The sequence below is a fragment of the Sinocyclocheilus anshuiensis genome, unplaced genomic scaffold (assembly GCF_001515605.1).
Source record: "Sinocyclocheilus anshuiensis isolate Anshui unplaced genomic scaffold, SAMN03320099.WGS_v1.1 scaffold1609, whole genome shotgun sequence".
NCBI lineage: Eukaryota > Metazoa > Chordata > Actinopteri > Cypriniformes > Cyprinidae > Sinocyclocheilus > Sinocyclocheilus anshuiensis.
Genome location: NW_015540958.1, coordinates 85,734 through 100,658, shown reverse-complemented (window position 1 = coordinate 100,658; position 14,925 = coordinate 85,734). Strand labels below are relative to the sequence as shown.

Here is a 14,925-nt window from a genome sequence, read left to right as displayed (position 1 = left end):
CCCCCCCCCCCCCTTTTTTTACATAAATGTCTCTTTTGCACAAAATGGGACATCTTATCTTTGACCCATATTTTTATATATCTATATCCAGGGGTTAAATTGGGATTGTGGGGGGGAGGGGGGGGATTTGTTATGTGTATGCAAAGCCTACAAAATCAATTAACAAATAATTAACAATTAACACATATATTGTAATTATATGGTAACAATTAACAATTTTATCTATTGACAAACTGTAAAATATAAGTTGAGAGAGCCCTCTGTTATGAACACAAAAATGCTGAACAAAATCATTTTAGATGCTGGCAGTGTGCAAAGCTACACCTGTCTGCAGGATTTTTAAAATCAAATAAAATCAAGACTTTTTAAGACCTCCAAAAATTAATTTAAAAATAAAAATTAATACCATATGAGCAAAGTAGGCCAATGTCTATGGTAACATATTAAACTGTAAAATGACTGTAGAAATATGATTAAATTACAGTTGAGAAGGAAACAGGTTTTCACAAAACAAAAAAAATATATCTAAAATGATAAACCTCACATTTCAGTCTTTAATCCATTCTTAAGAAAAAAGACGGGTCAGAAGTATAGATTATTATATGAATTTAAAACAGGGTTATATGGGCAGCAGACAGGCTTATTGAAAATGCTATTTGATTCTCTGCCAGTAGGAGGCGCTTTTGGAATGTCAAACATATATAGTGGTTTCCCCAGAAATGGCTGTAAACAAAGTAGCCTGCATTCATGAGTCATGAATGCTACTTTATCAGATACATTTGAAATGCAATCGAAACTTTTCTTAAGGCACTCGGTTCCTTTCAGCGACAGGCTACATATGCGTCGCATCATTGCTTGAATTAGTAAGAATGAGTAAAGTGTTTAAAATTATAGCCTATAATGTTGAAAATGTACAAAGAAAATCCTCTGATGAGTTACCAGGGTAAGCCTATGTCCAATTTAACCCCTGTCCATATCTATTTATCAATATGTATTTATTTCTCTAGCTGGCTTTAAACTGTTGATTGATATCTCACCGCATTGGGTCTGTCATTATGGTTTCTCATAAAGGGGTAAAAGGCTCCAAGTTGTGTCCAGCGCACACACAGCTCTTCAGTAGTGTCTCCACCAAACCCACAGACATCAGCTCCCACTAACGGGATGCCATAGAGTCCAAACAGGAGCACACCTGGTACAGACACAGAAACACATTTTTCATAAAAATGGAAATCTACACATTTTCCACACAACTGCTATATCTGGGTGGCCAGGTTGCATTATGAACATTATAATTTCTCTATATGGTACATTGAACTCTAATCTTTTGTTTGCTTTTAGCATAAGTGCTTTAGCATATGTTTGTGATTGTTCTGTCTCACCAGGTATTGAAAAGCGCAGTTGCTCCCAGTCACTCCGCACATCTCCAGTCCAGTGTGCAGAGAAACGGCCCATTCCTGGAAAAGATGACCGGGACAGGACAAACGGCCGAGTACTCTTCACTTTCAACAGTACCCTGAAATACAAATGAGTGCAACGCTGGTAATAATGTCAAACCATGTCAAATGCATCTGTTTCCCCATGAACTTCAGAAATTTCCCTATTTAGTGCTTTTATGAACTGAAGGGGCATTTCTCTGACCTGTGGGTGGCGATGGCCTCGGTCAGCCCATACAGATTGTGCAGATTGTAATGATCGGACAGATACTGCTGTGCGGACACACACAGAGTTCCTGAGTTTAACTGACCTCCGATCACACCTGTAAACCCAGACACATCTCTTCATGCAGGTCACATCAAATCAATAATAGTAATTTTAAAAAAGTATATTAAGACTTTACTATTCTGACCTGGTGTATAAGGTGGTTTCTCCAAGTCAGAGTCAGGACACCCATCCACAGAGCCCTGCACAAAATTTGACGGCTCATTCATGTCCTGCGAGTAAAATTTCAAAGAAATTTAGAAGTTATCTATAAGTTATATATAGTGTATTTATGTTCGGCTAAATTTGGCCACTTTTTCAACAAAAACAATAAAAACAGAATAAATGATAGAAATAATAAAATATAAAACTAAATTTTTTTAAATTTTTAAATTTTTTTACTTTTTTAAAAACTTTTTTATAAAAAATAAAGAGTAATAAAATAAAAAAAAACTTTTTAAAAAATAAAAACCTATTTTTTTTTAAATAATATAATTAGTTGTATCTCGGCCAAATATTGTCCTATCCTAACAAACCATACATCAATGGAAAGCTTATTTATTCAGCTTTCAAAGAAAAATTGACACTTAAGACTGGTTTTGTGGTCCAGGGTCACATATAGAGATCTTAAAGGTACACTAAAATATATTAAAAATAAATAAATAAGAAAAAAAAAACTCACATCCAAAATAAATAAATAAAAAAATCACATTTTTGTGGCCCTTTTAACATCATACATAGATGTTTTGTTGCCTTTGTAAAATACCCTTTATATTTCATTTAAAATGTAATCCGTAAATACTTACTATCCAGAGTCCATCCACAGGTACCTTGCTGTGAAAGACTCTGATGCAGTCCATCCACCAGTCCTGTGTTGTGGGATTGGTGAAATCTGGGAATGCAGTTGGACCCGGCCATACCTGGTTAAAAAAAATTACAAGATCTCTATGCTCCCCTCCATATTCCGTAATGACTATAATACTACTAATAATACAATAGAGCAGGAAGAAAATACATGCTGTAAATGACATTATCATGACTAACTTTATTTCATGTGTGGCACTAACCTTCCCAATAAGGATCTGTCCAGTGGAGTTTTTGATGAACACTCCCCTCTTCAGCCCATCATCAAAGGGTTTGTATGAACCAGGAGGACTCGCACTGCTGATACCTGGATCCTAACACAAAAACACATGCTATTCAACACTGATTTGCTTATTTGTCTTTATTTTTTACTAAAGATACTAATATCACTGATATTTTAAATCAAAGCATCAAGCGCAAACAACACAAGGTGGAAGTGTTTCCACACAAAAAAATCATCCACGTACCAGAATGAGCACATACTTCATGCCCAGCTGATGGAACTCTTCAACCATTTGGGGCAAATCTCCAAATCTTTGAGGATCAAACGTAAAGACTCTTCTTTGGTCTGCATAATCAAGGTCATTCCACTGTACGTCCTACAGAAGTAAATTTAAGGGTTATCATGTTTATCTCTTGACCTTCCATTTCCGGTATGATGAATGAATCAGAAGCCACGTGAACAACAATTTGACACAAAACCGGATTAAAAATAACTGATATTGTCATGTGACAACAATATAGGGTCATTCCATGTTAACTCAAACAGAGGTCCCCAGCTAAAAATGTTGATTTTAGTAATTTTTTATTTCTGGTGAAACATTATTTGTTTCAACATTATTTGTTCTTCAGACATTCCTCTTTAAAAGAAAAATATACGCTGTATGAAAAGTGACCCGCATTTGGTTTTTGACCATTGAAAATGTGTACAGTTTAACAATTTACTCTTGGAGCCATACTGAGATCTCTGGAATTTAACTACATGGGGCCTTAAAAGTTTCCAAAACACACACACACACACACACACACACACACACAAAAAGGACAGTTTTTGACACCATTAGTATATAATGCAACAAGGATTGCTAAAGTGAACATATTAATAGGCCTACCAATATCTCTGTAAAAATAAGATTTAATAAAAGTTATTGTCCCATTCCTGTAATTTGGCTGCAAATGTCTAGCCCCCCCCCCCCCTTTTTTTACATAAATGTCTCTTTTGCACAAAATGGGACATCTTATCTTTGACCCATATTTTTATATATCTATATCCAGGGGTTAAATTGGGATTGTGGGGGGGGAGGGGGGGGATTTGTTATGTGTATGCAAAGCCTACAAAATCAATTAACAAATAATTAACAATTAACACATATATTGTAATTATATGGTAACAATTAACAATTTTATCTATTGACAAACTGTAAAATATAAGTTGAGAGAGCCCTCTGTTATGAACACAAAAATGCTGAACAAAATCATTTTAGATGCTGGCAGTGTGCAAAGCTACACCTGTCTGCAGGATTTTTAAAATCAAATAAAATCAAGACTTTTTAAGACCTCCAAAAATTAATTTAAAAATAAAAATTAATACCATATGAGCAAAGTAGGCCAATGTCTATGGTAACATATTAAACTGTAAAATGACTGTAGAAATATGATTAAATTACAGTTGAGAAGGAAACAGGTTTTCACAAAACAAAAAAAATATATCTAAAATGATAAACCTCACATTTCAGTCTTTAATCCATTCTTAAGAAAAAAGACGGGTCAGAAGTATAGATTATTATATGAATTTAAAACAGGGTTATATGGGCAGCAGACAGGCTTATTGAAAATGCTATTTGATTCTCTGCCAGTAGGAGGCGCTTTTGGAATGTCAAACATATATAGTGGTTTCCCCAGAAATGGCTGTAAACAAAGTAGCCTGCATTCATGAGTCATGAATGCTACTTTATCAGATACATTTGAAATGCAATCGAAACTTTTCTTAAGGCACTCGGTTCCTTTCAGCGACAGGCTACATATGCGTCGCATCATTGCTTGAATTAGTAAGAATGAGTAAAGTGTTTAAAATTATAGCCTATAATGTTGAAAATGTACAAAGAAAATCCTCTGATGAGTTACCAGGGTAAGCCTATGTCCAATTTAACCCCTGTCCATATCTATTTATCAATATGTATTTATTTCTCTAGCTGGCTTTAAACTGTTGATTGATATCTCACCGCATTGGGTCTGTCATTATGGTTTCTCATAAAGGGGTAAAAGGCTCCAAGTTGTGTCCAGCGCACACACAGCTCTTCAGTAGTGTCTCCACCAAACCCACAGACATCAGCTCCCACTAACGGGATGCCATAGAGTCCAAACAGGAGCACACCTGGTACAGACACAGAAACACATTTTTCATAAAAATGGAAATCTACACATTTTCCACACAACTGCTATATCTGGGTGGCCAGGTTGCATTATGAACATTATAATTTCTCTATATGGTACATTGAACTCTAATCTTTTGTTTGCTTTTAGCATAAGTGCTTTAGCATATGTTTGTGATTGTTCTGTCTCACCAGGTATTGAAAAGCGCAGTTGCTCCCAGTCACTCCGCACATCTCCAGTCCAGTGTGCAGAGAAACGGCCCATTCCTGGAAAAGATGACCGGGACAGGACAAACGGCCGAGTACTCTTCACTTTCAACAGTACCCTGAAATACAAATGAGTGCAACGCTGGTAATAATGTCAAACCATGTCAAATGCATCTGTTTCCCCATGAACTTCAGAAATTTCCCTATTTAGTGCTTTTATGAACTGAAGGGGCATTTCTCTGACCTGTGGGTGGCGATGGCCTCGGTCAGCCCATACAGATTGTGCAGATTGTAATGATCGGACAGATACTGCTGTGCGGACACACACAGAGTTCCTGAGTTTAACTGACCTCCGATCACACCTGTAAACCCAGACACATCTCTTCATGCAGGTCACATCAAATCAATAATAGTAATTTTAAAAAAGTATATTAAGACTTTACTATTCTGACCTGGTGTATAAGGTGGTTTCTCCAAGTCAGAGTCAGGACACCCATCCACAGAGCCCTGCACAAAATTTGACGGCTCATTCATGTCCTGCGAGTAAAATTTCAAAGAAATTTAGAAGTTATCTATAAGTTATATATAGTGTATTTATGTTCGGCTAAATTTGGCCACTTTTTCAACAAAAACAATAAAAACAGAATAAATGATAGAAATAATAAAATATAAAACTAAATTTTTTTAAATTTTTAAATTTTTTTACTTTTTTAAAAACTTTTTTATAAAAAATAAAGAGTAATAAAATAAAAAAAAACTTTTTAAAAAATAAAAACCTATTTTTTTTAAAATAATATAATTTACATATGTGACCCTGGAGCACAAAACCAGTGTTAAGTCGCTGGGGTATATTTGTAGCAATAGCCAAAAATATATTGTATGGGTCAAAATTATCGATTTTTCTTTTATGCCAAAAATCATTAGGATATTAAGTAAAGATCATGTTCCATGAAGATATTTAGCAAATTTCCTACCGTAAATATATCAAAACTTAATTTTTGATTAGTAATATTAATTGCTAAGAACTTCATTTGGACAACTTTGAAGGCGATTTTCTCAATATTTAGATTTTTTTTTGCACCCTCAGATTCCAGATGTTCAAATAGTTGTATCTCGGCCAAATATTGTCCTATCCTAACAAACCATACATCAATGGAAAGCTTATTTATTCAGCTTTCAAAGAAAAATTGACACTTAAGACTGGTTTTGTGGTCCAGGGTCACATATAGAGATCTTAAAGGTACACTAAAATATATTAAAAATAAATAAATAAGAAAAAAAAAACTCACATCCAAAATAAATAAATAAAAAAATCACATTTTTGTGGCCCTTTTAACATCATACATAGATGTTTTGTTGCCTTTGTAAAATACCCTTTATATTTCATTTAAAATGTAATCCGTAAATACTTACTATCCAGAGTCCATCCACAGGTACCTTGCTGTGAAAGACTCTGATGCAGTCCATCCACCAGTCCTGTGTTGTGGGATTGGTGAAATCTGGGAATGCAGTTGGACCCGGCCATACCTGGTTAAAAAAAATTACAAGATCTCTATGCTCCCCTCCATATTCCGTAATGACTATAATACTACTAATAATACAATAGAGCAGGAAGAAAATACATGCTGTAAATGACATTATCATGACTAACTTTATTTCATGTGTGGCACTAACCTTCCCAATAAGGATCTGTCCAGTGGAGTTTTTGATGAACACTCCCCTCTTCAGCCCATCATCAAAGGGTTTGTATGAACCAGGAGGACTCGCACTGCTGATACCTGGATCCTAACACAAAAACACATGCTATTCAACACTGATTTGCTTATTTGTCTTTATTTTTTACTAAAGATACTAATATCACTGATATTTTAAATCAAAGCATCAAGCGCAAACAACACAAGGTGGAAGTGTTTCCACACAAAAAAATCATCCACGTACCAGAATGAGCACATACTTCATGCCCAGCTGATGGAACTCTTCAACCATTTGGGGCAAATCTCCAAATCTTTGAGGATCAAACGTAAAGACTCTTCTTTGGTCTGCATAATCAAGGTCATTCCACTGTACGTCCTACAGAAGTAAATTTAAGGGTTATCATGTTTATCTCTTGACCTTCCATTTCCGGTATGATGAATGAATCAGAAGCCACGTGAACAACAATTTGACACAAAACCGGATTAAAAATAACTGATATTGTCATGTGACAACAATATAGGGTCATTCCATGTTAACTCAAACAGAGGTCCCCAGCTAAAAATGTTGATTTTAGTAATTTTTTATTTCTGGTGAAACATTATTTGTTTCAACATTATTTGTTCTTCAGACATTCCTCTTTAAAAGAAAAATATACGCTGTATGAAAAGTGACCCGCATTTGGTTTTTGACCATTGAAAATGTGTACAGTTTAACAATTTACTCTTGGAGCCATACTGAGATCTCTGGAATTTAACTACATGGGGCCTTAAAAGTTTCCAAAACACACACACACACACACACACACACACACACAAAAAGGACAGTTTTTGACACCATTAGTATATAATGCAACAAGGATTGCTAAAGTGAACATATTAATAGGCCTACCAATATCTCTGTAAAAATAAGATTTAATAAAAGTTATTGTCCCATTCCTGTAATTTGGCTGCAAATGTCTAGCGAAAACTGCCATTTTGACCCCTGCTCAATAAATATTCATCCATGGCATTAAAGGGATAGTTGACACAAAATGAAAATTCTGTCATTAATTACCCTCATGTCGTTCCAAACCCGTAAGACCTTCTAACTACATGGGGGCTTAAAAGTTTCCAAAACACACACACACACACACACACACACACACAAAAAGGACAGTTTTTGACACCATTAGTATATAATGCAACAAGGATTGCTAAAGTGAACATATTAATAGGCCTACCAATATCTCTGTAAAAATAAGATTTAATAAAAGTTATTGTCCCATTCCTGTAATTTGGCTGCAAATGTCTAGCGAAAACTGCCATTTTGACCCCTGCTCAATAAATATTCATCCATGGCATTAAAGGGATAGTTGACACAAAATGAAAATTCTGTCATTAATTACCCTCATGTCGTTCCAAACCCGTAAGACCTTCGTTCATCTTCAGAACACAAATTAAGATATTTTTGATGAAATCCGAGAGCTTTCTGATCCTACATAGACAGCAATGCAACTGAAATGTTCACAGGCCCAGAAATGTAGTAAGAACATCATTAAAATACTCCATGTGACATCAGTGGTTCAACCGTTCAAGTCATTATTTCTGTTTTATTTGCACACAAAATGTATTCTCGTAGCTTCATAAAATTACGGTTGAACACCGGCTGTCACATGGACTATTTTACCGATGTCCTTACTACCTTTCTGGACCTTGAACATGTCCGTTGCTGTCTATGCAGGGTCAGAAAGCTTTCGGATTTCATCAAAAATATCTTAATTTGTGTTCTGAAGATGAACGAAGGTCTTACGGGTTTGGAACGACATGAGGGTGAGTAATTAATGACAGAATTTTTGGGTGAACTATCCCTTTAAATATGTGGCTTTCATCACTATATATGTCTGTCTTTATTCAGAAAAAAATATGATCAAAATTAAAAAAAAAAATGTGCAGGGTAAGTTTCTGATATTTGGCTGAATTGACATAGAATGACCCTATAGCATACTACAGTTTAAAAAAATACTTTTTAAAATATAGACAGTGAACACACAGTACTGAAAACTTTTTGACTCCAAGGCCTCCCATTGTCCACAACAATATTCAAAGCCCCCCTCCATTTATTTTTACAATTTCTTCCAGATAAAATATATTAGAACTTGGCCTAACTTTTCCAATTCACAAAATTTAAATTATTTTAAGTCATCTTGAGGCCTTGGAAGTTTGCTACAGTGCCCCCACACCCCCAGTTGAGAAACACTGGTATATACTGGGCAACAGGGGAACATACTAGAGGGATCTTGGCCTGGCGCATGAGCTGTACCACTGTTCTTGTTATGTTGGTGGACGTATAACCCCAGCGACAGAGGTGGAAGCCCAGTGACCAGTAGGGTGGCATCATGGGATTACCTCAAATGACAAGATACAACAATATAAGTTGCCTTGTGGGTAAAATACAATTCTAACACAGCATGTAGACTGTCATATACCTATAACCTCATGGTACTGCTGAACCACACTCTGAGGACTTGGGCCTAAGAAGATGTAGAAGTCCAGTATTCCTCCGACAGTCACCCAAGTTAATGCTGGAGCGGGCTGCAGAAATACTTCTGCAATTGGCAGGTTATCAAGATTTTTTGCCTTAAAAAGGAGACCCACATAACAAGCCATTTTAGACAACAACAAAACACTGTACCCATCGCATTGCTGTTGAGAAGAAAGACTCCATGTGCCAGTCCATCACCTTCTTGGACCAAAAAGAAAGGGTGGGAGCCGTACAGGTTGGCGCTTCTCTACAAAGGCCCATATAAAACATTAAATACAGCTGAAAACAAAAGGCAAGTTAAAGAAGAATGTGAAATGATGTGAAGGTCTTACATGTGGCGCCATGTCTCTGTTCCATAATGAAACAGAGCTCCAGTTGATGTCCAGCGTGATGGGGGTGTAATGTTCACCCAGGCCAGATATCACAGAGGAAGCCATGCTGGTGGAGAGCTGCAGATACTGATCTGCAAACAGGAGCGGGCCTATTGTAGTATTCAGACTAGGAAAAGAAAAATACAATGTATTCGTTCAACGTTATCAAAACGAAAATAAATTTGTTCAGTGGGCCGTCATTGACTGCCAGTCAGAATCACAAAAAACAATATAAGCAGAAAACGTACACATACAAAGCAAGAAAAGAAAAATGATCTAAACTTACAGAACCCGGCCATTGGATTTTCGCCGTACAATGAATCCAAATGGATCTGGTTGGAAGTTAACATCATAGAGGGGGTTTTGTATGTCCTTGTGGCCCCTGGATTGGGACGTCACAAAGGGAACCTCATATCGTGGAGATGCTGGATCTTTAAGCTGTGTTAAAGTGAAATTAGTCAGATAAAGTAAGATTGGGTCATCTAAAGGCTGGAATGTACTATTCTGAGCAGACTTTAAAATACGAGGCACTTATCAATAAATGATAACTAGCCATCATACACTAAACAACTGAGAATCGCACACTACCAGAAGTCATTCAGAATGAAAAAGCTAGTAGACACATGACAAATGAAAACAATATGTGTTGTAAAATATGGATGAAAATATAGTCTGTAGATAAAAAAATAAATAAAAAAAATTCCCATCATACACTATGTGTTTTTCTCCAGTTGCCCAAAATCTGCAGACTAGCTCTGACTAGCAGCAGATTAGTGTTGACTAACTGCATTTCAAATAAAGTGGAGGAGGTTTCTTATAAGATCTTCTATCGAGTTTACCCAGTTAAGTCTCTTGTTGTTTAGCGCTTTAAAGTTAATATGTTTGTGCTGTTATTCGTATAATATGTAAATTATAAATGAACAAACTTTAAAAAAATGAACTAGTCTAAGAAAAAAAGGAAAAAAAGATTGTTGTGTATTCCAACCTTAAATAAAGATAAATTAAATAATACCAAAATGAACCATTTCTGATGCAAATTTCAGACACAACTGATTCAAGCATTTATCTTTCCCAGAATTCAATGACAAATCATCTGATTGTATTAAATTCCCTCACAAATGACAATATCTTTTTGTAATTGAAATGACTAAATGAATTGCTCACAGTGAGGTGAAGACGACCCAAAGTCTCAGGCATCGCATCTAGCTGCAGTGTGGGGATGTCCCGGGGCAGGTATGAGGGTGCAGAACGGGCCAGGGTGGCTCTTTGGCCCTTCTCTGTGGGCAAAAGGGGCCCCATCTTGTAGCCTGGGTAACAGACTGGGTAGAAACACCACGGTGGTCCTCCTAATCCAGACTGAGGCAGGGGCACATAGCAGCATCCTCTGCCCTCACAATCAGCCCGGCTCAAAGATCTATCACGGCCACAGTCGATGCGGCTCTCCACAGCTATACCACACTGATCGCTGACTAAACTAGTGTGAGTCCTGGGATCAGCAGATACATTAACATTATTGCTTAAGTTCTTTCGGAACTGAATGCTCCTGTATGAGATGTTTGAACTATGCTGCCATTCTGCTGATGGAGAAAAGGCAAATGAAACGTTCTTGTCCTTGTGCACCAGAATAAGTACAGAAGTCAGTAGTGCAAATGTGTGCAGCGGCCCACAGCAGATCCTGGCCATTTAAAGGTTTGTTAGTTTGGCTATTCTTGAATTAAACACAGGTTTACCAAGCTGCAATGACCAATACAATAACTAGAAATTGTAAAACAAGAGTACAAGGGAAAAAGCCCGTTCTGGAGAAAGAAAGGGTGTAAGATGAACTACTGTCAACACAATTAATCGCTCATCTCTTTTTCAAAGCGGGGGGGGAGAAAATGACGCATGCGCAGTTGCGCACTCACAAAACTTCACAAATAAGGTTTAAAATGTAGCATGATAATCCAGACTAGCTTTTAACAACGCATGCGAGATATTATCCTCCGGGCGCCGCCATGTTCCCGCGACGCCACGAACCTGGTTCTCGGCGAAATCAGTGTTTCCTCTTTATTAGAAAGTTTTTATTGTGTTATTGTATCATTTATTATCTATTTACATTGTATTCATTTTCTGGTTGCGATATTATTTCTTGCCTTTGTTAATGCTACATTTATATTGTTCCATTTTATGTGCCCATTTGTGGCAAATTGAACGTATATTTTCGCACTGCTTACTTTTTATTGCATTCCAAATTTGCAACGATACAACAAAAAGGCAAATATCCAAAATAATAAATGTTATATAACTTAAGTTAGACCCATATCAATTTGCATAAACATGTGCGTAGACATACACATTCCATTCTAAATATGTTTGTTTCTATTAAACGTATTACTACAAAATCCCTCGCAGATTCACCAGTGTCGCGTTGACCGAACGATCGTCACTTCCTCATTGTAGCGCTCGCGCTGCGGAAGTGTTTGAAAGTGCCGTTGCGCGAGACTAGCGCAAGCTCCACGCTGCACGAGCTGATCAATAGGCCTCCGCACGCGGCATGTGTAAGTGAACACGACCTAGTTATCATCATTAATGGTATTTGCATCATATAATATATATATATATATAGAGAGAGAGAGTTTAACACAATATTAGTCGGCAGCATGGATTAGAACGAGTATGCGTGCTAGATCATAGACAGACACTTCTTGTATGTGTCTAATGCTGTTTTGGGGGAATTAAATAGCCTTTACTTGTTGCCTTAGGATTTAAAGTTTCGCATGATGTTCATATTTTTTTGTACTGGTGTTATTATGAAGGTTATTGCGTATTTATGCGGCTCGTGTCTGAGGTTTTCAAACTAAACATAGGGAGAGAGACAAGGCCTCAGCGTGGTATGCAGGCATGACCATGTGCATTGCTTGCTTTTTCGTGCTTTGTCTGTATTTAATAGCGAACAATAATTTGGTCAAACATTGGATACACAATTCTTTGTCAACTTTATGCAGATTTCAACAATTTTACTGCATTGCGTAAACTACGTGCATCAATTCTCAGTTCACAAATGACCGGTTTGTCAATGAATGTTTTGAGTGCGCACAATATTATACGTGTTGAATAGATTGTAAAACCAAAGTAAACTTGGAAATTTACATTTTTGCTATTAGAAACAAGTGTTTGTAGGCAAAGTTTTTCTCTCTTTTAGAAGAAATAGAATGATTTGTTAAATTCAAAATATTAAAGGAGTTTTTTTTTTTAATACAGTAGTTCTATTTTAGAGAGAGAGAGAGAGAGAAGTTTTGTACAGTACATATGATTGTGTTTCTGAATTGGAGTTGTCGTTTGTTATCGCTGATTCAAACTAAACATAGGGAGAGAGACAAGGCCTCAGCGTGGTATGCAGGCATGACCATGTGCATTGCTTGCTTTTTCGTGCTTTGTCTGTATTTAATAGCGAACAATAATTTGGTCAAACATTGGATACACAATTCTTTGTCAACTTTATGCAGATTTCAACAATTTTACTGCATTGCGTAAACTACGTGCATCAATTCTCAGTTCACAAATGACCGGTTTGTCAATGAATGTTTTGAGTGCGCACAATATTATACGTGTTGAATAGATTGTAAAACCAAAGTAAACTTGGAAATTTACATTTTTGCTATTAGAAACAAGTGTTTGTAGGCAAAGTTTTTCTCTCTTTTAGAAGAAATAGAATGATTTGAAAGATGATTTCATTATATTAGTTTGATATACATACACAAATAAGATGAACTGAAAACAAAAATAACTTATTTATTAGTCTGTAATTGAGATCAAAATCTGCCAGGAAACACTTAAATTCAAAATATTAAAGTAGTTTTTTTTTTAATACAGTAGTTCTATTTTAGAGAGAGAGAGAGAGAGAGAAGTTTTGTACAGTACATATGATTGTGTTTCTGAATTGGAGTTGTCTTTTGTTATCGCTGATAAACATGCGTAACATTCTAGCAGTTTCCATTTGTTTGGTTTAACCTTTCATGAACCAAAATTCGTCTCCAATCGCTGATATAGAGATTAAACGTAACAATATTTTGCAGGGTTTAAACTGTTGTGCTTTTATGCAGTCATATGCATTGATATTGTATGTTTATCAATGCCTTGTAGTGTCCTCAACAATGCAGTACGTAATACACAAGGTAGTAGTAGTGGACTACATTGCTCTGCAGAAGTACATAGACCACAAAGTGGAAAAAGTTGTTTTGCAGTCATAGGTGTTGCAATCGTTTGATATGAGGAAGTGTTTCATGAAGACACGAGGAGGGAGAATGTAATTGTTTGTGTCTTGTGTGGTTTATGCGTAGGATGGAGTGGCAGCCGGATGAACAAGGCCTCCAGCAGGTCCTGCATCTCCTGAAAGACTCCCAGTCTCCAAACACAGCCACGCAGAGAGCTGTGCAGCAGGTATCCTCATCTACACGGCCAAAATTTGCTGCCAGTTACAGTTCTAAAGGGATTTGTGATATGTGGGTGGTGACCATACTGATATTGAAAATCTGTATTTTGTAATTATAGATAGCAGTATGACAAAAGATGTATTAGTATATGGAAATACTGATATCATTACTTAATTTTATGACCTTGACTTGTGGACTTAGTGTGCCAGGTTTCAAAAGCACTGAATGGTTATCAAGCTTTTTCCACAGTGCAATAATATGTTTGGATACCTGATTTAAAAATACTGTTTATGTGGCATAACATGAAATTAATCATCGGCTGTGGGGCTTTTATTTTAGAAGTCTATATGCTATAAATGAAATTCCGTCTGCTTTATCAAAGTAGAATTAATGTACATGTTGAACTGTGACTGTACATAATTAGTCAGTAACCATCATTAGTAATGTCTTAATTCTCTTTAATTTTAACTCTCAGAAACTAGAGCAGCTGAACCAGTTTCCTGATTTCAACAACTATCTTATCTTCGTCCTGACGAGGCTGAAAACTGAAGGTTTTTTCATAAAGCTCATTTTATTGCATTTTTAATCATATTACACATGTGGGTTGTTCCATGAGGGTTTCAGACAGTCTTTATGTATGAATTTGATTATATAACTGTCTGTTTCCTTTCTTAACGCTCTTCAGATGAGCCCACTCGATCTCTCAGCGGTCTGATACTGAAGAACAACGTGAAGGTTCACTATCAGAACTTCCCCCCTGCAGTCGCGCACTTCATCAAGCAGGAA

At 36.4% G+C, this 14,925-nt stretch overlaps 2 protein-coding genes across 3 annotated transcripts in view; one reads left to right on the top strand and one right to left on the bottom strand.

Annotated features, from left to right (window-relative positions):
• Positions 1-11,771, bottom strand: part of gaa (alpha glucosidase) — a 15,849-nt gene extending 4,078 nt beyond the window's left edge. The window contains exons 1-13 of one of the 2 annotated variants that reach the window (XM_016488210.1): positions 10,892-11,771; positions 10,014-10,165; positions 9,689-9,854; positions 9,507-9,603; positions 9,301-9,420; positions 9,102-9,220; positions 7,080-7,211; positions 6,816-6,926; positions 6,555-6,668; positions 5,594-5,678; positions 5,386-5,503; positions 5,127-5,260; positions 4,785-4,936 (exon numbers count right to left, since the gene is read on the bottom strand). In XM_016488210.1, coding sequence (XP_016343696.1) covers positions 4,785-4,936; positions 5,127-5,260; positions 5,386-5,503; positions 5,594-5,678; positions 6,555-6,668; positions 6,816-6,926; positions 7,080-7,211; positions 9,102-9,220; positions 9,301-9,420; positions 9,507-9,603; positions 9,689-9,854; positions 10,014-10,165; positions 10,892-11,410 — 2,019 coding nt within the window. In that variant the 5' untranslated portion in view covers positions 11,411-11,771. The remainder of the gene's footprint in view (positions 1-4,784; positions 4,937-5,126; positions 5,261-5,385; positions 5,504-5,593; positions 5,679-6,554; positions 6,669-6,815; positions 6,927-7,079; positions 7,212-9,101; positions 9,221-9,300; positions 9,421-9,506; positions 9,604-9,688; positions 9,855-10,013; positions 10,166-10,891) is intronic. The other variant, XM_016488211.1, reaches the window with a different exon arrangement.
• A 402-nt stretch (positions 11,772-12,173) lies between these two features.
• Positions 12,174-14,925, top strand: part of LOC107689992 (transportin-2-like) — a 19,034-nt gene continuing 16,282 nt past the window's right edge. The window contains exons 1-4 of the mRNA XM_016488212.1: positions 12,174-12,264; positions 14,047-14,146; positions 14,615-14,690; positions 14,825-14,922. Of these exons, the coding sequence (XP_016343698.1) occupies positions 14,048-14,146; positions 14,615-14,690; positions 14,825-14,922 (273 nt within the window). The 5' untranslated portion in view covers positions 12,174-12,264; position 14,047. The remainder of the gene's footprint in view (positions 12,265-14,046; positions 14,147-14,614; positions 14,691-14,824; positions 14,923-14,925) is intronic.